The sequence below is a fragment of the Leuresthes tenuis genome, unplaced genomic scaffold (genome assembly GCF_036924035.1).
Source record: "Leuresthes tenuis unplaced genomic scaffold, fLeuTen1.0.hap1 SCAF_22, whole genome shotgun sequence".
NCBI lineage: Eukaryota > Metazoa > Chordata > Actinopteri > Atheriniformes > Atherinopsidae > Leuresthes > Leuresthes tenuis.
In genome coordinates, this window is record NW_027325376.1 from 751,017 (window position 1) to 772,761 (window position 21,745).

A 21,745-nucleotide genomic window follows, 5' to 3' on the forward strand; every position below is an offset into this window, starting at 1 on the left:
AATGATATCTGAGTGATATCAGAGTGATATCAGAGTGATATCTGAGTGATATCTGAGTTTTATTTTAATTATATCTTAGTGATATCTGAGTGATATCTGAGTGATATCAGAGTGATATCAGAGTGATATCAGAGTGATATCTGAGTGATATCTGAGTGATATCTCAGTGATATCTGATTGATATCTGAATGATATCTGAATGATATCAGAGTGATATCAGAGTGATATCTGAGTGATATCTGAGTTTTATTTGAATTATATCTTAGTGATATCTGAATGATATCTGAATGATATCAGAGTGATATCTGAGTGACATTTGAGTGATATCTGAGTGTCAGGGTGTGTTTTTCAGTTTCCTGCAGTCCTGGTACATGCAGACGCTCCCTGGCTCCCCACCCTGCCTCCTCCCCCTTCAGGCAGCGTCTATAAAAACCCTGCAGAGCGAGAAGAAACACTTTTCAAGTCAGTCAGACAGACAGACGGCCAGTCGGACGGCCAGAAACTACCCCCTCGTTCTTCTCTGAGCAGCATTTTTCAGGTAAGAACAGACAAGGCGCGATTCACCTCAGCTTCCATGCTGTTTAAACTCAGAGATTAAGTCTCTCAACTACTTCCTGTTTGACTCCAGCTCATACTGCCTCTGCCCTGTGTTTTAATTTTGAAAGTGCACTTATTTGTGTTTGTTGTGTTGGGTCACACGACTCCTTCACCTGTAAGTGTTGGTTGGATCAAAAAGACTAAAGCTCTGAGAGGACTGACAGCGAGCCGGCTGAAGGTCACAGAGCTGAAATCTGGCAAACAGAAGGCGGAGCACAAAGTCCACAAATGCACACAAAACTAGGGAGTGTGTACTTAGAGATCAAATCTCAGACTGAACAGAGTGAAAATCAGCTTTTCATGAAACAGTCATAGATTCTGAGTCATTTTCAGAGCAGAACCAGTAAAGTTCCTGTCCGTTAGCAGATGAAGAGTGAGCTGCTTCTCATCTAGTTGCAGGTTATTAATACTCCTTTAAATCTAGTTGAAGTGGAGCTTTAAATAACTCAGCCAGAGACTCACTCCCTGTAGCAGTAACATGTCTTTGCACATGACCACGTCTTTATTAGTTTGTGGTTCGTCCTCCTTCCCATGATGTCGTCTGCTTTCTGGAGTCACAACCACAGGTAACGGGGTCAGGTTTACAGACAGCAGTGAAGTAGCTCAGGACTCGTGTCTCTGAGCCAGGGAAGAGCTGCCGATTCAGGTGTGTAAATGTGTGTGGGAACAATCTGAACGCACACACATGCACTGTGCTTCTTACTGGAAACCTGATGTGCACACTTTGTTGTGTGTGCAGACAAATAATCCCCAGGATGAAGCCCGAGATCAGTGTGTGTGGGGGGGGGTTACACAGTGAGGACTTTGTAAAGGCCATCAGTGGTTTCAAGTGTTCTGTAGGGGTTCAGCTGTTGTTCTGCTGGCACGACTGACCGGTCGCACACAGCAGACGTGACAGCTGGACACACAGCTGCATGAATGAATGAATAAAGGGATCAAATGAGCTGTGCACTCAATGCACCTACAAAGTCCAAAGTGCTGAGTTCATCCTGCAGCTGAGGGGATTCAGGGGTCAGGGACATCACTCTGATATCAGCTCTCAGAGTCACGGATGCCTTCAAATGTCAGAGACATTAGTGTTCACGGGCGTGTGCAACGCTGACCTCCTCAGAAAGGTCTGCTGAAAGGTCAGTGGCCTGTTCTGTGTGAGCGTCTGAGCGCAGACACCCCCCCTCTAACAGCAGAGTGGTATCTCCCTGCCTCCTGTTGGTCGATTGGCTGGGGAGGGAAGTGGGCGGGGCCAACAGACAGCATGGAGGCATCATGGCGTTACACAGGATCTCTGCTGCAGGTCTGACACACTCTCACGCACACACATTTACTACACTCTCGCGCACACACATTTACTACACTCTCGCGCACACACATTTACTACACTCTCGCACACATTTACTACACGAACACTTGCAGCACGCTACTCATGCACGCGTTCGGAGGAAGAGAAAGTTTTTATTTTTTCAAGGTTACTGTGATGACATTTAAATTTACTGAGCCTTTATTGACACGATGAAACTCTCACCCAGTTTAACCATTCAGACCCAGGACAGGGGCCATCTGTGGGGACGGGGGCCATCGGGCTGGGCTCCATCTGTGGGGACGGGGGCCATGAGGTTGGGCTCCATCTGTGGGGACGGGGGCCATCGGGCTGGGCTCCATCTGTGGGGACGGGGGCCATGAGGTTGGGCTCCATCTGTGGGGACGGGGGCCATCGGGCTGGGCTCCATCTGTGGGGACGGGGGCCATGAGGTTGGGCTCCATCTGTGGGGACGGGGGCCATCGGGCTGGGCTCCATCTGTGGGGACGGGGTCCATCGGGCTGGGCTCCATCTGTGGGGACGGGGGCCATCGGGCTGGGCTCCATCTGTGGGGACGGGGGCCATGAGGTTGGGCTCCATCTGTGGGGACGGGGGCCATCGGGCTGGGCTCCATCTGTGGGGACGGGGTCCATCGGGCTGGGCTCCATCTGTGGGGACGGGGGCCATGAGGTTGGGCTCCATCTGTGGGGACGGGGGCCATGAGGTTGGGCTCCATCTGTGGGGACGGGGTCCATCGGGCTGGGCTCCATCTGTGGGGACGGGGTCCATCGGGTTGGGCTCCATCTGTGGGGACGGGGTCCATCGGGTTGGGCTCTATCTGTGGGGACGGGGGCCATGAGGTTGGGCTCCATCTGTGGGGACGGGGTCCATCGGGCTGGGCTCCATCTGTGGGGACGGGGGCCATCGGGTTGGGCTCCATCTGTGGGGACGGGGTCCATCGGGTTGGGCTCCATCTGTGGGGACGGGGGCCATGAGGTTGGGCTCCATCTGTGGGGACGGGGGCCATGAGGTTGGGCTCCATCTGTGGGGACGGGGGCCATGAGGTTGGGCTCCATCTGTGGGGACGGGGGCCATCGGGCTGGGCTCCATCTGTGGGGACGGGGTCCATCGGGTTGGGCTCCATCTGTGGGGACGGGGGCCATCGGGTTGGGCTCTATCTGTGGGGACGGGGGCCATGAGGTTGGGCTCCATCTGTGGGGACGGGGTCCATCGGGTTGGGCTCCATCTGTGGGGACGGGGGCCATGAGGTTGGGCTCCATCTGTGGGGACGGGGTCCATCGGGCTGGGCTCCATCTGTGGGGACGGGGGCCATGAGGTTGGGCTCCATCTGTGGGGACGGGGGCCATCGGGCTGGGCTCCATCTGTGGGGACGGGGGCCATCGGGCTGGGCTCCATCTGTGGGGACGGGGTCCATCGGGTTGGGCTCTATCTGTGGGGACGGGGGCCATGAGGTTGGGCTCCATCTGTGGGGACGGGGTCCATCGGGCTGGGCTCCATCTGTGGGGACGGGGGCCATCGGGTTGGGCTCCATCTGTGGGGACGGGGGCCATGAGGTTGGGCTCCATCTGTGGGGATGGGGGCCATCGGGTTGGGCTCCATCTGTGGGGACGGGGGCCATGAGGTTGGGCTCCATCTGTGGGGATGGGGGCCATGAGGTTGGGCTCCATCTGTGGGGACGGGGGCCATGAGGTTGGGCTTCATCTGTGGGGACGGGGTCCATCGGGTTGGGCTCCATCTGTGGGGACGGGGGCCATCGGGCTGGGCTCCATCTGTGGGGACGGGGGCCATGAGGTTGGGCTTCATCTGTGGGGACGGGGTCCATCGGGTTGGGCTCCATCTGTGGGGACGGGGGCCATGAGGTTGGGCTCCATCTGTGGGGACGGGGGCCATGAGGTTGGGCTTCATCTGTGGGGACGGGGGCCATGAGGTTGGGCTCCATCTGTGGGGATGGGGGCCATGAGGTTGGGCTCCATCTGTGGGGACGGGGTCCATCGGGTTGGGCTCCATCTGTGGGGACGGGGTCCATGAGGATGGGGCCCACTGTGTCCCTGTGTGACAGGGGGTCTGGTCCTGTCTCATTTTCCCATAAGAGGACACAGATGTCCTCGGAGGATCTGGTTCTGGTCTGCTCGTCTCAACCCTCGTTATCTTTGGGATTCTTCACGCAGTGGACTGAGCTGTTGTGGATGAAATAGCTTGTAATGTGTCCTGAATTCAGTGTCTGACTCCCTCTCATGTGTGTCTCGTCTTCCTCAGTCAGGATGTCTATCACTAAGATTCACGCTCGTGAGATTCTGGACTCCAGAGGAAACCCCACTGTGGAGGTGGACCTGTGGACAGCCAAAGGTGAGCCCAGATAAGTCTGATGTTGGGACTCAGTCTTCGCTCAGAAAGCTGACTTCGTGTGTTTTGTCAGGTCGTTTCAGAGCTGCCGTCCCCAGTGGAGCATCCACCGGAGTCCATGAGGCGCTGGAGCTCCGTGACGGAGATAAGAGCCGTTACCTGGGCAAAGGTAGGAGGCGGCGGCTGAAGCCTGGGCGCAGGCGGCGGCCGAAGCCTGGGCGCAGGCGGCGGCCGAAGCCTGGGCGCAGGCGGCGGTACAGCTGCTAACATCTGTTTGTCTGCAGGTACCCTGAAGGCTGTGGAGCACGTCAACAAGGACATTACCCCCAAGCTGCTGGAGAAGGTATAGACCATCAGTAATTCCTGGCTACACTCAGCAGACGCTTGTGACTCGCTGCTGATCCCGACTCCAACCGTCGCTCAGGTAACCCTCAAGATAACCCCCACCTGTCTGTCTGCAGAAATTCAGCGTCGTCGAGCAGGAGAAGATCGACAAGTTCATGCTGGAGTTGGACGGCACCGAGAACAAATGTAAGGACCCGTGTCTGTCTGTCTGACCTGTCTGTCTGACCTGTCTCACCTGTCTTCCTGTCTGTCTGCAGCTAAGTTTGGAGCTAATGCCATCCTGGGCGTGTCGCTGGCCGTCTGTAAGGCTGGAGCAGCAGAAAAGGGAGTTCCTCTGTACCGCCACATCGCTGACCTCGCTGGACACAAGGACGTCATCCTTCCTGTTCCTGTAAGTGGGCGGGGCTTCAGCTCACACCAACGAGCCGGTTTCACACCAACGAGCCGGTTTCACACCAACAAGCCAGTTTCACACCAACGAGCCGGTTTCACACCAACGAGCCGGTTTCACACCAACAAGCCGGTTTCACACCAACAAGCCAGTTTCACACCAACAAGCCAGTTTCACACCAACGAGCCAGTTTCACACCAACAAGCCGGTTTCACACCAACGAGCCGGTTTCACACCAACGAGCCGGTTTCACACCAACAAGCCGGTTTCACACCAACAAGCCAGTTTCACACCAACAAGCCGGTTTCACACCAACGAGCCAGTTTCACACCAACAAGCCAGTTTCACACCAACAAGCCAGTTTCACACCAACGAGCCAGTTTCACACCAACGAGCCAGTTTCACACCAACAAGCCAGTTTCACACCAACAAGCCAGTTTCACACCAACAAGCCAGTTTCACACCAACAAGCCAGTTTCACACCAACGAGCCAGTTTCACACCAACGAGCCGGTTTCACACCAACAAGCCAGTTTCACACCAACGAGCCGGTTTCACACCAACAAGCCAGTTTCACACCAACAAGCCAGTTTCACACCAACGAGCCGGTTTCACACCAACGAGCCGGTTTCACACCAACGAGCCAGTTTCACACCAACGAGCCGGTTTCACACCAACGAGCCAGTTTCACACCAACGAGCCGGTTTCACACCAACGAGCCAGTTTCACACCAACGAGCCAGTTTCACACCAACAAGCCAGTTTCACACCAACGAGCCAGTTTCACACCAACGAGCCAGTTTCACACCAACGAGCCGGTTTCACACCAACGAGCCAGTTTCACACCAACGAGCCAGTTTCACACCAACAAGCCGGTTTCACACCAACAAGCCAGTTTCACACCAACAAGCCAGTTTCACACCAACGAGCCAGTTTCACACCAACAAGCCGGTTTCACACCAACGAGCCAGTTTCACACCAACAAGCCAGTTTCACACCAACGAGCCAGTTTCACACCAACAAGCCAGTTTCACACCAACGAGCCAGTTTCACACCAACGAGCCGGTTTCACACCAACGAGCCAGTTTCACACCAACGAGCCAGTTTCACACCAACAAGCCGGTTTCACACCAACGAGCCAGTTTCACACCAACAAGCCAGTTTCACACCAACGAGCCGGTTTCACACCAACAAGCCGGTTTCACACCAACGAGCCAGTTTCACACCAACAAGCCAGTTTCACACCAACAAGCCAGTTTCACACCAACGAGCCAGTTTCACACCAACGAGCCAGTTTCACACCAACAAGCCAGTTTCACACCAACAAGCCACCAACGAGCCGGTTTCACACCAACGAGCCAGTTTCACACCAACAAGCCAGTTTCACACCAACAAGCCGGTTTCACACCAACGAGCCGGTTTCACACCAACGAGCCAGTTTCACACCAACGAGCCAGTTTCACACCAACAAGCCAGTTTCACACCAACAAGCCAGTTTCACACCAACGAGCCAGTTTCACACCAACGAGCCAGTTTCACACCAACGAGCCAGTTTCACACCAACGAGCCAGTTTCACACCAACAAGCCACCAACGAGCCGGTTTCACACCAACGAGCCAGTTTCACACCAACGAGCCAGTTTCACACCAACGAGCCGGTTTCACACCAACGAGCCAGTTTCACACCAACAAGCCGGTTTCACACCAACGAGCCAGTTTCACACCAACAAGCCAGTTTCACACCAACAAGCCAGTTTCACACCAACAAGCCAGTTTCACACCAACAAGCCAGTTTCACACCAACGAGCCAGTTTCACACCAACGAGCCAGTTTCACACCAACAAGCCAGTTTCACACCAACGAGCCAGTTTCACACCAACGAGCCAGTTTCACACCAACGAGCCAGTTTCACACCAACGAGCCAGTTTCACACCAACGAGCCGGTTTCACACCAACGAGCCAGTTTCACACCAACGAGCCAGTTTCACACCAACAAGCCAGTTTCACACCAACGAGCCAGTTTCACACCAACGAGCCAGTTTCACACCAACGAGCCAGTTTCACACCAACAAGCCAGTTTCACACCAACGAGCCAGTTTCACACCAACGAGCCAGTTTCACACCAACAAGCCAGTTTCACACCAACGAGCCAGTTTCACACCAACAAGCCAGTTTCACACCAACGAGCCGGTTTCACACCAACGAGCCAGTTTCACACCAACAAGCCAGTTTCACACCAACAAGCCAGTTTCACACCAACGAGCCAGTTTCACACCAACAAGCCAGTTTCACACCAACGAGCCAGTTTCACACCAACGAGCCGGTTTCACACCAACGAGCCAGTTTCACACCAACGAGCCAGTTTCACACCAACAAGCCGGTTTCACACCAACAAGCCAGTTTCACACCAACAAGCCAGTTTCACACCAACGAGCCAGTTTCACACCAACAAGCCGGTTTCACACCAACGAGCCAGTTTCACACCAACGAGCCGGTTTCACACCAACGAGCCAGTTTCACACCAACGAGCCAGTTTCACACCAACAAGCCGGTTTCACACCAACGAGCCAGTTTCACACCAACAAGCCAGTTTCACACCAACAAGCCAGTTTCACACCAACGAGCCAGTTTCACACCAACAAGCCAGTTTCACACCAACGAGCCAGTTTCACACCAACGAGCCAGTTTCACACCAACAAGCCAGTTTCACACCAACAAGCCACCAACGAGCCGGTTTCACACCAACGAGCCAGTTTCACACCAACAAGCCAGTTTCACACCAACAAGCCGGTTTCACACCAACGAGCCGGTTTCACACCAACGAGCCAGTTTCACACCAACGAGCCAGTTTCACACCAACAAGCCAGTTTCACACCAACAAGCCAGTTTCACACCAACAAGCCACCAACGAGCCGGTTTCACACCAACGAGCCAGTTTCACACCAACAAGCCAGTTTCACACCAACGAGCCAGTTTCACACCAACGAGCCGGTTTCACACCAACAAGCCAGTTTCACACCAACGAGCCGGTTTCACACCAACGAGCCGGTTTCACACCAACGAGCCGGTTTCACACCAACGAGCCAGTTTCACACCAACGAGCCGGTTTCACACCAACGAGCCAGTTTCACACCAACAAGCCAGTTTCACACCAACAAGCCAGTTTCACACCAACGAGCCAGTTTCACACCAACAAGCCAGTTTCACACCAACGAGCCAGTTTCACACCAACGAGCCGGTTTCACACCAACGAGCCAGTTTCACACCAACGAGCCAGTTTCACACCAACAAGCCGGTTTCACACCAACAAGCCAGTTTCACACCAACAAGCCAGTTTCACACCAACGAGCCAGTTTCACACCAACGAGCCAGTTTCACACCAACAAGCCGGTTTCACACCAACGAGCCAGTTTCACACCAACGAGCCGGTTTCACACCAACAAGCCAGTTTCACACCAACGAGCCGGTTTCACACCAACGAGCCAGTTTCACACCAACGAGCCGGTTTCACACCAACGAGCCAGTTTCACACCAACAAGCCAGTTTCACACCAACAAGCCAGTTTCACACCAACGAGCCAGTTTCACACCAACAAGCCAGTTTCACACCAACGAGCCAGTTTCACACCAACGAGCCGGTTTCACACCAACGAGCCAGTTTCACACCAACGAGCCAGTTTCACACCAACAAGCCGGTTTCACACCAACAAGCCAGTTTCACACCAACAAGCCAGTTTCACACCAACGAGCCAGTTTCACACCAACGAGCCAGTTTCACACCAACGAGCCAGTTTCACACCAACAAGCCAGTTTCACACCAACGAGCCAGTTTCACACCAACAAGCCAGTTTCACACCAACGAGCCAGTTTCACACCAACGAGCCGGTTTCACACCAACGAGCCAGTTTCACACCAACGAGCCAGTTTCACACCAACAAGCCGGTTTCACACCAACGAGCCAGTTTCACACCAACAAGCCAGTTTCACACCAACAAGCCAGTTTCACACCAACGAGCCAGTTTCACACCAACGAGCCAGTTTCACACCAACAAGCCAGTTTCACACCAACAAGCCACCAACGAGCCGGTTTCACACCAACGAGCCAGTTTCACACCAACAAGCCAGTTTCACACCAACAAGCCGGTTTCACACCAACGAGCCGGTTTCACACCAACGAGCCAGTTTCACACCAACGAGCCAGTTTCACACCAACAAGCCAGTTTCACACCAACAAGCCAGTTTCACACCAACGAGCCAGTTTCACACCAACGAGCCGGTTTCACACCAACGAGCCAGTTTCACACCAACGAGCCGGTTTCACACCAACGAGCCAGTTTCACACCAACGAGCCGGTTTCACACCAACGAGCCAGTTTCACACCAACGAGCCAGTTTCACACCAACAAGCCGGTTTCACACCAACAAGCCAGTTTCACACCAACAAGCCAGTTTCACACCAACGAGCCAGTTTCACACCAACAAGCCGGTTTCACACCAACGAGCCAGTTTCACACCAACGAGCCGGTTTCACACCAACGAGCCAGTTTCACACCAACGAGCCAGTTTCACACCAACAAGCCGGTTTCACACCAACGAGCCAGTTTCACACCAACAAGCCAGTTTCACACCAACAAGCCAGTTTCACACCAACGAGCCAGTTTCACACCAACAAGCCAGTTTCACACCAACGAGCCAGTTTCACACCAACGAGCCAGTTTCACACCAACAAGCCAGTTTCACACCAACAAGCCACCAACGAGCCGGTTTCACACCAACGAGCCAGTTTCACACCAACAAGCCAGTTTCACACCAACAAGCCGGTTTCACACCAACGAGCCGGTTTCACACCAACGAGCCAGTTTCACACCAACGAGCCAGTTTCACACCAACAAGCCAGTTTCACACCAACAAGCCAGTTTCACACCAACAAGCCACCAACGAGCCGGTTTCACACCAACGAGCCAGTTTCACACCAACAAGCCAGTTTCACACCAACGAGCCAGTTTCACACCAACGAGCCGGTTTCACACCAACAAGCCAGTTTCACACCAACGAGCCGGTTTCACACCAACGAGCCGGTTTCACACCAACGAGCCGGTTTCACACCAACGAGCCAGTTTCACACCAACGAGCCGGTTTCACACCAACGAGCCAGTTTCACACCAACAAGCCAGTTTCACACCAACAAGCCAGTTTCACACCAACGAGCCAGTTTCACACCAACAAGCCAGTTTCACACCAACGAGCCAGTTTCACACCAACGAGCCGGTTTCACACCAACGAGCCAGTTTCACACCAACGAGCCAGTTTCACACCAACAAGCCGGTTTCACACCAACAAGCCAGTTTCACACCAACAAGCCAGTTTCACACCAACGAGCCAGTTTCACACCAACGAGCCAGTTTCACACCAACAAGCCGGTTTCACACCAACGAGCCAGTTTCACACCAACGAGCCGGTTTCACACCAACAAGCCAGTTTCACACCAACGAGCCGGTTTCACACCAACGAGCCAGTTTCACACCAACGAGCCGGTTTCACACCAACGAGCCAGTTTCACACCAACAAGCCAGTTTCACACCAACAAGCCAGTTTCACACCAACGAGCCAGTTTCACACCAACAAGCCAGTTTCACACCAACGAGCCAGTTTCACACCAACGAGCCGGTTTCACACCAACGAGCCAGTTTCACACCAACGAGCCAGTTTCACACCAACAAGCCGGTTTCACACCAACAAGCCAGTTTCACACCAACAAGCCAGTTTCACACCAACGAGCCAGTTTCACACCAACGAGCCAGTTTCACACCAACGAGCCAGTTTCACACCAACAAGCCAGTTTCACACCAACGAGCCAGTTTCACACCAACAAGCCAGTTTCACACCAACGAGCCAGTTTCACACCAACGAGCCGGTTTCACACCAACGAGCCAGTTTCACACCAACGAGCCAGTTTCACACCAACAAGCCGGTTTCACACCAACGAGCCAGTTTCACACCAACAAGCCAGTTTCACACCAACAAGCCAGTTTCACACCAACGAGCCAGTTTCACACCAACGAGCCAGTTTCACACCAACAAGCCAGTTTCACACCAACAAGCCACCAACGAGCCGGTTTCACACCAACGAGCCAGTTTCACACCAACAAGCCAGTTTCACACCAACAAGCCGGTTTCACACCAACGAGCCGGTTTCACACCAACGAGCCAGTTTCACACCAACGAGCCAGTTTCACACCAACAAGCCAGTTTCACACCAACAAGCCAGTTTCACACCAACGAGCCAGTTTCACACCAACGAGCCAGTTTCACACCAACGAGCCAGTTTCACACCAACAAGCCAGTTTCACACCAACAAGCCACCAACGAGCCGGTTTCACACCAACGAGCCAGTTTCACACCAACGAGCCAGTTTCACACCAACGAGCCGGTTTCACACCAACGAGCCAGTTTCACACCAACAAGCCGGTTTCACACCAACGAGCCAGTTTCACACCAACAAGCCAGTTTCACACCAACAAGCCAGTTTCACACCAACGAGCCAGTTTCACACCAACGAGCCAGTTTCACACCAACGAGCCAGTTTCACACCAACAAGCCAGTTTCACACCAACGAGCCAGTTTCACACCAACGAGCCAGTTTCACACCAACAAGCCAGTTTCACACCAACGAGCCAGTTTCACACCAACGAGCCAGTTTCACACCAACGAGCCGGTTTCACACCAACGAGCCAGTTTCACACCAACGAGCCGGTTTCACACCAACGAGCCAGTTTCACACCAACAAGCCAGTTTCACACCAACCAGCCGGTTTCACACCAACGAGCCAGTTTCACACCAACAAGCCAGTTTCACACCAACGAGCCAGTTTCACACCAACAAGCCAGTTTCACACCAACAAGCCAGTTTCACACCAACAAGCCAGTTTCACACCAACAAGCCAGTTTCACACCAACGAGCCAGTTTCACACCAACGAGCCGGTTTCACACCAACGAGCCGGTTTCACACCAACGAGCCAGTTTCACACCAACGAGCCAGTTTCACACCAACAAGCCAGTTTCACACCAACAAGCCGGTTTCACACCAACAAGCCAGTTTCACACCAACGAGCCGGTTTCACACCAACGAGCCAGTTTCACACCAACAAGCCAGTTTCACACCAACAAGCCAGTTTCACACCAACGAGCCAGTTTCACACCAACAAGCCAGTTTCACACCAACGAGCCAGTTTCACACCAACGAGCCAGTTTCACACCAACAAGCCAGTTTCACACCAACAAGCCACCAACGAGCCGGTTTCACACCAACGAGCCAGTTTCACACCAACAAGCCAGTTTCACACCAACAAGCCGGTTTCACACCAACGAGCCGGTTTCACACCAACGAGCCAGTTTCACACCAACGAGCCAGTTTCACACCAACGAGCCAGTTTCACACCAACAAGCCAGTTTCACACCAACAAGCCACCAACGAGCCGGTTTCACACCAACGAGCCAGTTTCACACCAACGAGCCAGTTTCACACCAACGAGCCGGTTTCACACCAACGAGCCAGTTTCACACCAACAAGCCAGTTTCACACCAACAAGCCACCAACGAGCCGGTTTCACACCAACGAGCCAGTTTCACACCAACAAGCCAGTTTCACACCAACAAGCCGGTTTCACACCAACGAGCCGGTTTCACACCAACGAGCCAGTTTCACACCAACGAGCCAGTTTCACACCAACAAGCCAGTTTCACACCAACAAGCCAGTTTCACACCAACGAGCCAGTTTCACACCAACGAGCCAGTTTCACACCAACGAGCCAGTTTCACACCAACAAGCCAGTTTCACACCAACAAGCCACCAACGAGCCGGTTTCACACCAACGAGCCAGTTTCACACCAACGAGCCAGTTTCACACCAACGAGCCGGTTTCACACCAACGAGCCAGTTTCACACCAACAAGCCGGTTTCACACCAACGAGCCAGTTTCACACCAACAAGCCAGTTTCACACCAACAAGCCAGTTTCACACCAACAAGCCAGTTTCACACCAACGAGCCAGTTTCACACCAACGAGCCAGTTTCACACCAACAAGCCAGTTTCACACCAACGAGCCAGTTTCACACCAACGAGCCAGTTTCACACCAACAAGCCAGTTTCACACCAACGAGCCAGTTTCACACCAACAAGCCAGTTTCACACCAACGAGCCGGTTTCACACCAACGAGCCAGTTTCACACCAACAAGCCAGTTTCACACCAACGAGCCAGTTTCACACCAACAAGCCAGTTTCACACCAACAAGCCAGTTTCACACCAACAAGCCAGTTTCACACCAACAAGCCAGTTTCACACCAACAAGCCAGTTTCACACCAACGAGCCAGTTTCACACCAACGAGCCGGTTTCACACCAACAAGCCAGTTTCACACCAACGAGCCGGTTTCACACCAACGAGCCAGTTTCACACCAACAAGCCAGTTTCACACCAACAAGCCAGTTTCACACCAACGAGCCAGTTTCACACCAACGAGCCGGTTTCACACCAACAAGCCAGTTTCACACCAACGAGCCGGTTTCACACCAACAAGCCAGTTTCACACCAACGAGCCGGTTTCACACCAACGAGCCAGTTTCACACCAACAAGCCAGTTTCACACCAACAAGCCAGTTTCACACCAACGAGCCAGTTTCACACCAACAAGCCAGTTTCACACCAACGAGCCAGTTTCACACCAACGAGCCAGTTTCACACCAACAAGCCAGTTTCACACCAACAAGCCACCAACGAGCCGGTTTCACACCAACGAGCCAGTTTCACACCAACAAGCCAGTTTCACACCAACAAGCCGGTTTCACACCAACGAGCCGGTTTCACACCAACGAGCCAGTTTCACACCAACGAGCCAGTTTCACACCAACGAGCCAGTTTCACACCAACAAGCCAGTTTCACACCAACAAGCCACCAACGAGCCGGTTTCACACCAACGAGCCAGTTTCACACCAACGAGCCAGTTTCACACCAACGAGCCGGTTTCACACCAACGAGCCAGTTTCACACCAACAAGCCGGTTTCACACCAACGAGCCAGTTTCACACCAACAAGCCAGTTTCACACCAACAAGCCAGTTTCACACCAACAAGCCAGTTTCACACCAACGAGCCAGTTTCACACCAACGAGCCAGTTTCACACCAACAAGCCAGTTTCACACCAACGAGCCGGTTTCACACCAACGAGCCAGTTTCACACCAACAAGCCAGTTTCACACCAACGAGCCAGTTTCACACCAACGAGCCAGTTTCACACCAACGAGCCAGTTTCACACCAACGAGCCAGTTTCACACCAACGAGCCAGTTTCACACCAACAAGCCAGTTTCACACCAACGAGCCAGTTTCACACCAACAAGCCAGTTTCACACCAACGAGCCGGTTTCACACCAACGAGCCGGTTTCACACCAACGAGCCAGTTTCACACCAACGAGCCGGTTTCACACCAACGAGCCAGTTTCACACCAACAAGCCAGTTTCACACCAACAAGCCGGTTTCACACCAACAAGCCAGTTTCACACCAACGAGCCGGTTTCACACCAACGAGCCAGTTTCACACCAACAAGCCGATTTCACACCAACGAGCCGGTTTCACACCAACGAGCCAGTTTCACACCAACAAGCCAGTTTCACACCAACAAGCCAGTTTCACACCAACGAGCCAGTTTCACACCAACAAGCCAGTTTCACACCAACAAGCCGGTTTCACACCAACAAGCCAGTTTCACACCAACAAGCCAGTTTCACACCAACAAGCCGGTTTCACACCAACGAGCCGGTTTCACACCAACGAGCCAGTTTCACACCAACAAGCCAGTTTCACACCAACAAGCCAGTTTCACACCAACGAGCCAGTTTCACACCAACGAGCCAGTTTCACACCAACGAGCCGGTTTCACACCAACAAGCCGGTTTCACACCAACAAGCCGGTTTCACACCAACAAGCCAGTTTCACACCAACAAGCCAGTTTCACACCAACAAGCCAGTTTCACACCAAAAACTAAATATTTTCTGCCAGTGTTGCACACTTTGGACCTTCAGCCATCTTCCAAAAGTCAAATCTTATGGCTTGAAACTTCATGAGAGCCCCAACAACTCTTCAGCTTTAAAGGTGTTAATTTTGTGACTTCCTCCCACTTCACGCCGTCTCTGAGACCACTGGGTAAAACCTCATGTGCAAGAACTCATGAGCATGTTCAGACGTCTTTAAGAATAAAGATTCACTCCCATTTAAGGAGAAAGCTGTTTAAATTCGAGAGCTCTGTACATGTCAGGTGACTAAAACGTGTTTAAAAATCCCAACCAATGATGAAAAGGATCAATTGATTTAATCATTTGAAAATGCAGCTGTACCAGACCAGTTTAAGGAGTTTAAGTTGAACCCAGGACTCCACAGAAAAAGACACGGGGTCTTTATGATATATCCCCCGGCGGTAGTGATGTCACAGCCCGGTCCGGTAGAATCTGAAGAGTGGTGTGGCGGGAAAACTCTCCTTTGTCCTGGAAAGGCAGCCGTTGACGTGGATGTCTTTCTGTCCTTTCAGGCCTTTAACGTGATCAACGGTGGCAGTCATGCTGGAAACAAGCTCGCCATGCAGGAGTTCATGATTCTGCCCGTTGGAGCTGCCAACTTCCACGAGGCCATGAGGATCGGAGCCGAGGTGCGAGGAGCTCTGTTCAGCAGGGCCGTTTCTGTCCGATACTCTCCTCTAACTGTCTGTGTGTTCAGGTCTACCACAACCTGAAGAACGTCATCAAGGCCAAGTACGGCAAGGATGCCACCAACGTGGGAGACGAGGGCGGCTTCGCCCCCAACATCCTGGAGAACAACGAGGGTGAGTGCTTTGGTCCTGTGGCAGATGGATCCAGTCTAAGGCTACATGCGCTGTAACGGACATTCCTGCGGTCTCTCCTCGCCGTTTGCCTCCACAGCTCTCGAGCTGCTGAAGTCGGCCATCGAGAAGGCCGGTTACCCCGATAAGATCATCATCGGCATGGATGTAGCCGCCTCCGAGTTCTTCCGCAGCGGCAAATACGACCTGGACTTCAAGTCCCCCGACGACCCAGCGAGACACATCAGTGGAGAGAAGCTGGGAGACCTGTACCGCAGCTTCATCAAGGGTTACCCTGGTAACGCCACCCCACAACATAAAAACACCTGCCGGGGGGGGGGTGCAAATCACAGGCGTTAACCGCACAGACAGTGGAGATGTAGGCCAGGTACTGTTCACGTGTTGTCATAGAAACCGGCCCTTCTCAGCACCTGGACCTTTCCAGAAGAAAGTGGGCCCATGTATTCACTATTTTAAAGTTTATTTTAATCAACACGGGACTAATTAAAAGATAAAATGCCACTAAATTCACTAAAACTGCTGCAGTGGCGCCTTGTAGCCTGTAGGGGTCAGCACCACACTTTCTGCTCTCTTTAACCTCCGTCTCTGTTTGCAGTCCAGTCCATCGAGGATCCATTTGATCAGGACGACTGGGAGCAATGGGCCAAGTTCACCGCCTCTGTAGACATCCAGGTGAGACGGGCAGGTCAGAGGTGACCCCAGCCACAAGGTTACAGTGACTGACGTGTCTGTTTCAACCAATCAGGTCGTAGGAGATGACCTGACAGTGACCAATCCTAAGAGGATCCAGCAGGCGGTGGAGAAGAAGGCCTGCAACTGTCTGCTGCTCAAAGTCAACCAGATCGGCTCGGTCACTGAGTCCATAAAGGCGTAAGACACCTGCCTCCCCCTGTGTGACAGACTGAAGTTTGTTTGTTTGTTTGTTTGTTTGTTTGTGGAAGTAAACATCACTCCTCTCCTCCCCCTGTGTGACAGACTGAAGTTTGTTTGTTTGTTTGTTTGTGGAAGTAAACATCACTCCTCTCCTCCCCCTGTGTGACAGACTGAAGTTTGTTTGTTTGTTTGTTTGTTTGTTTGTGGAAGTAAACATCACTCCTCTCCTCCCCCTGTGTGACAGACTGAAGTTTGTTTGTTTGTTTGTTTGTGGAAGTAAACATCACTCCTCTCCTCCCCCTGTGTGACAGACTGAAGTTTGTTTGTTTGTTTGTTTGTTTGTTTGTGGAAGTAAACATCACTCCTCTCCTCCCCCTGTGTGACAGACTGAAGTTTGTTTGTTTGTTTGTTTGTGGAAGTAAACATCACTCCTCTCCTCCCCCTGTGTGACAGACTGAAGTTTGTTTGTTTGTTTGTTTGTTTGTTTGTGGAAGTAAACATCACTCCTCTCCTCCTCCTGTGTGACAGACTGAAGTTTGTTTGTTTGTTTGTTTGTGGAAGTAAACATCACTCCTCTCCTCCCCCTGTGTGACAGACTGAAGTTTGTTTGTTTGTTTGTTTGTTTGTGGAAGTAAACATCACTCCTCTCCTCCCCCTGTGTGACAGACTGAAGTTTGTTTGTTTGTTTGTTTGTTTGTGGAAGTAAACATCACTCCTCTCCTCCCCCTGTGTGACAGACTGAAGTTTGTTTGTTTGTTTGTTTGTGGAAGTAAACATCAGTCCTCTCCTCCCCCTGTGTGACAGACTGAAGTTTGTTTGTTTGTTTGTTTGTGGAAGTAAACATCACTCCTCTCCTCCCCCTGTGTGACAGACTGAAGTTTGTTTGTTTGTTTGTTTGTTTGTTTGTGGAAGTAAACATCACTCCTCTCCTCCCCCTGTGTGACAGACTGAAGTTTGTTTGTTTTTGTTTGTTTGTTTGTTTGTGGAAGTAAACATCACTCCTCTCCTCCCCCTGTGTGACAGACTGAAGTTTGTTTGTTTGTTTGTTTGTGGAAGTAAACATCACTCCTCTCCTCCCCCTGTGTGACAGACTGAAGTTTGTTTGTTTGTTTGTTTGTTTGTGGAAGTAAACATCACTCCTCTCCTCCCCCTGTGTGACAGACTGAAGTTTGTTTGTTTGTTTGTTTGTTTGTGGAAGTAAACATCACTCCTCTCCTCCCCCTGTGTGACAGACTGAAGTTTGTTTGTTTGTTTGTTTGTGGAAGTAAACATCACTCCTCTCCTCCTCCTGTGTGACAGACTGAAGTTTGTTTGTTTGTTTGTTTGTGGAAGTAAACATCACTCCTCTCCTCCCCCTGTGTGACAGACTGAAGTTTGTTTGTTTGTTTGTTTGTTTGTGGAAGTAAACATCACTCCTCTCCTCCCCCTGTGTGACAGACTGAAGTTTGTTTGTTTGTTTGTTTGTTTGTTTGTGGAAGTAAACATCACTCCTCTCCTCCCCCTGTGTGACAGACTGAAGTTTGTTTGTTTGTTTGTTTGTGGAAGTAAACATCACTCCTCTCCTCCCCCTGTGTGACAGACTGAAGTTTGTTTGTTTGTTTGTTTGTTTGTTTGTGGAAGTAAACATCACTCCTCTCCTCCTCCTGTGTGACAGACTGAAGTTTGTTTGTTTGTTTGTTTGTTTGTTTGTGGAAGTAAACATCACTCCTCTCCTCCCCCTGTGTGACAGACTGAAGTTTGTTTGTTTGTTTGTTTGTTTGTGGAAGTAAACATCACTCCTCTCCTCCCCCTGTGTGACAGACTGAAGTTTGTTTGTTTGTTTGTTTGTTTGTGGAAGTAAACATCACTCCTCTCCTCCCCCTGTGTGACAGACTGAAGTTTGTTTGTTTGTTTGTTTGTGGAAGTAAACATCAGTCCTCTCCTCCCCCTGTGTGACAGACTGAAGTTTGTTTGTTTGTTTGTTTGTGGAAGTAAACATCACTCCTCTCCTCCCCCTGTGTGACAGACTGAAGTTTGTTTGTTTGTTTGTTTGTTTGTTTGTGGAAGTAAACATCACTCCTCTCCTCCCCCTGTGTGACAGACTGAAGTTTGTTTGTTTTTGTTTGTTTGTTTGTTTGTGGAAGTAAACATCACTCCTCTCCTCCCCCTGTGTGACAGACTGAAGTTTGTTTGTTTGTTTGTTTGTGGAAGTAAACATCACTCCTCTCCTCCCCCTGTGTGACAGACTGAAGTTTGTTTGTTTGTTTGTTTGTTTGTGGAAGTAAACATCACTCCTCTCCTCCCCCTGTGTGACAGACTGAAGTTTGTTTGTTTGTTTGTTTGTTTGTGGAAGTAAACATCACTCCTCTCCTCCCCCTGTGTGACAGACTGAAGTTTGTTTGTTTGTTTGTTTGTGGAAGTAAACATCACTCCTCTCCTCCTCCTGTGTGACAGACTGAAGTTTGTTTGTTTGTTTGTTTGTGGAAGTAAACATCACTCCTCTCCTCCCCCTGTGTGACAGACTGAAGTTTGTTTGTTTGTTTGTTTGTTTGTGGAAGTAAACATCACTCCTCTCCTCCCCCTGTGTGACAGACTGAAGTTTGTTTGTTTGTTTGTTTGTGGAAGTAAACATCACTCCTCTCCTCCCCCTGTGTGACAGACTGAAGTTTGTTTGTTTGTTTGTTTGTTTGTGGAAGTAAACATCACTCCTCTCCTCCCCCTGTGTGACAGACTGAAGTTTGTTTGTTTGTTTGTTTGTTTGTGGAAGTAAACATCACTCCTCTCCTCCTCCTGTGTGACAGACTGAAGTTTGTTTGTTTGTTTGTTTGTGGAAGTAAACATCACTCCTCTCCTCCCCCTGTGTGACAGACTGAAGTTTGTTTGTTTGTTTGTTTGTTTGTTTGTGGAAGTAAACATCACTCCTCTCCTCCCCCTGTGTGACAGACTGAAGTTTGTTTGTTTGTTTGTTTGTGGAAGTAAACATCACTCCTCTCCTCCCCCTGTGTGACAGACTGAAGTTTGTTTGTTTGTTTGTTTGTGGAAGTAAACATCACTCCTCTCCTCCCCCTGTGTGACAGACTGAAGTTTGTTTGTTTGTTTGTTTGTTTGTTTGTGGAAGTAAACATCACTCCTCTCCTCCTCCTGTGTGACAGACTGAAGTTTGTTTGTTTGTTTGTTGGTTTGTTTGTTTGTGGAAGTAAACATCACTCCTCTCCTCCCCCTGTGTGACAGACTGAAGTTTGTTTGTTTGTTTGTTTGTTTGTGGAAGTAAACATCACTCCTCTCCTCCCCCTGTGTGACAGACTGAAGTTTGTTTGTTTGTTTGTTTGTTTGTTTGTGGAAGTAAACATCACTCCTCTCCTCCCCCTGTGTGACAGACTGAAGTTTGTTTGTTTGTTTGTTTGTGGAAGTAAACATCACTCCTCTCCTCCCCCTGTGTGACAGACTGAAGTTTGTTTGTTTGTTTGTTTGTTTGTGGAAGTAAACATCACTCCTCTCCTCCCCCTGTGTGACAGACTGAAGTTTGTTTGTTTGTTTGTTTGTGGAAGTAAACATCACTCCTCTCCTCCCCCTGTGTGACAGACTGAAGTTTGTTTGTTTGTTTGTTTGTGGAAGTAAACATCACTCCTCTCCTCCCCCTGTGTGACAGACTGAAGTTTGTTTGTTTGTTTGTTTGTTTGTTTGTGGAAGTAAACATCACTCCTCTCCTCCTCCTGTGTGACAGACTGAAGTTTGTTTGTTTGTTTGTGGAAGTAAACATCACTCCTCTCCTCCTCCTGTGTGACAGACTGAAGTTTGTTTGTTTGTTTGTTTGTGGAAGTAAACATCACTCCTCTCCTCCTCCTGTGTGACAGACTGAAGTTTGTTTGTTTGTTTGTTTGTGGAAGTAAACATCACTCCTCTCCTCCCCCTGTGTGACAGACTGAAGTTTGTTTGTTTGTTTGTTTGTGGAAGTAAACATCACTCCTCTCCTCCTCCTGTGTGACAGACTGAAGTTTGTTTGTTTGTTTGTTTGTGGAAGTAAACATCACTCCTCTCCTCCTCCTGTGTGACAGACTGAAGTTTGTTTGTTTGTTTGTGGAAGTAAACATCACTCCTCTCCTCCTCCTGTGTGACAGACTGAAGTTTGTTTGTTTGTTTGTTTGTTTGTTTGTGGAAGTAAACATCACTCCTCTCCTCCTCCTGTGTGACAGACTGAAGTTTGTTTGTTTGTTTGTTTGTGGAAGTAAACATCACTCCTCTCCTCCTCCTGTGTGACAGACTGAAGTTTGTTTGTTTGTTTGTTTGTGGAAGTAAACATCACTCCTCTCCTCCCCCTGTGTGACAGACTGAAGTTTGTTTGTTTGTTTGTTTGTGGAAGTAAACATCACTCCTCTCCTCCTCCTGTGTGACAGACTGAAGTTTGTTTGTTTGTTTGTTTGTGGAAGTAAACATCACTCCTCTCCTCCTCCTGTGTGACAGACTGAAGTTTGTTTGTTTGTTTGTTGGTTTGTTTGTTTGTGGAAGTAAACATCACTCCTCTCCTCCCCCTGTGTGACAGACTGAAGTTTGTTTGTTTGTTTGTTTGTTTGTTTGTGGAAGTAAACATCACTCCTCTCCTCCCCCTGTGTGACAGACTGAAGTTTGTTTGTTTGTTTGTTTGTTTGTTTGTGGAAGTAAACATCACTCCTCTCCTCCCCCTGTGTGACAGACTGAAGTTTGTTTGTTTGTTTGTTTGTTTGTTTGTGGAAGTAAACATCACTCCTCTCCTCCTCCTGTGTGACAGACTGAAGTTTGTTTGTTTGTTTGTTTGTGGAAGTAAACATCACTCCTCTCCTCCCCCTGTGTGACAGACTGAAGTTTGTTTGTTTGTTTGTTTGTGGAAGTAAACATCACTCCTCTCCTCCTCCTGTGTGACAGACTGAAGTTTGTTTGTTTGTTTGTTGGTTTGTTTGTTTGTGGAAGTAAACATCACTCCTCTCCTCCTCCTGTGTGACAGACTGAAGTTTGTTTGTTTGTTTGTTTGTGGA

General features: G+C 50.6%; 1 protein-coding gene across 1 annotated transcript in view; it reads left to right on the forward strand.

Annotated features, from left to right (window-relative positions):
• The first annotated feature begins 431 nt into the window (after positions 1 to 431).
• Positions 432 to 21,745, forward strand: part of eno3 (enolase 3, (beta, muscle)) — a 23,047-nt gene continuing 1,733 nt past the window's right edge. The window contains exons 1-11 of the mRNA XM_072376136.1: positions 432 to 538; positions 4,169 to 4,258; positions 4,329 to 4,424; positions 4,540 to 4,598; positions 4,717 to 4,786; positions 4,858 to 4,991; positions 15,576 to 15,692; positions 15,761 to 15,866; positions 15,964 to 16,161; positions 16,480 to 16,556; positions 16,630 to 16,754. Coding sequence (XP_072232237.1) covers positions 4,174 to 4,258; positions 4,329 to 4,424; positions 4,540 to 4,598; positions 4,717 to 4,786; positions 4,858 to 4,991; positions 15,576 to 15,692; positions 15,761 to 15,866; positions 15,964 to 16,161; positions 16,480 to 16,556; positions 16,630 to 16,754 — 1,067 coding nt within the window. The 5' untranslated portion in view covers positions 432 to 538; positions 4,169 to 4,173. The remainder of the gene's footprint in view (positions 539 to 4,168; positions 4,259 to 4,328; positions 4,425 to 4,539; positions 4,599 to 4,716; positions 4,787 to 4,857; positions 4,992 to 15,575; positions 15,693 to 15,760; positions 15,867 to 15,963; positions 16,162 to 16,479; positions 16,557 to 16,629; positions 16,755 to 21,745) is intronic.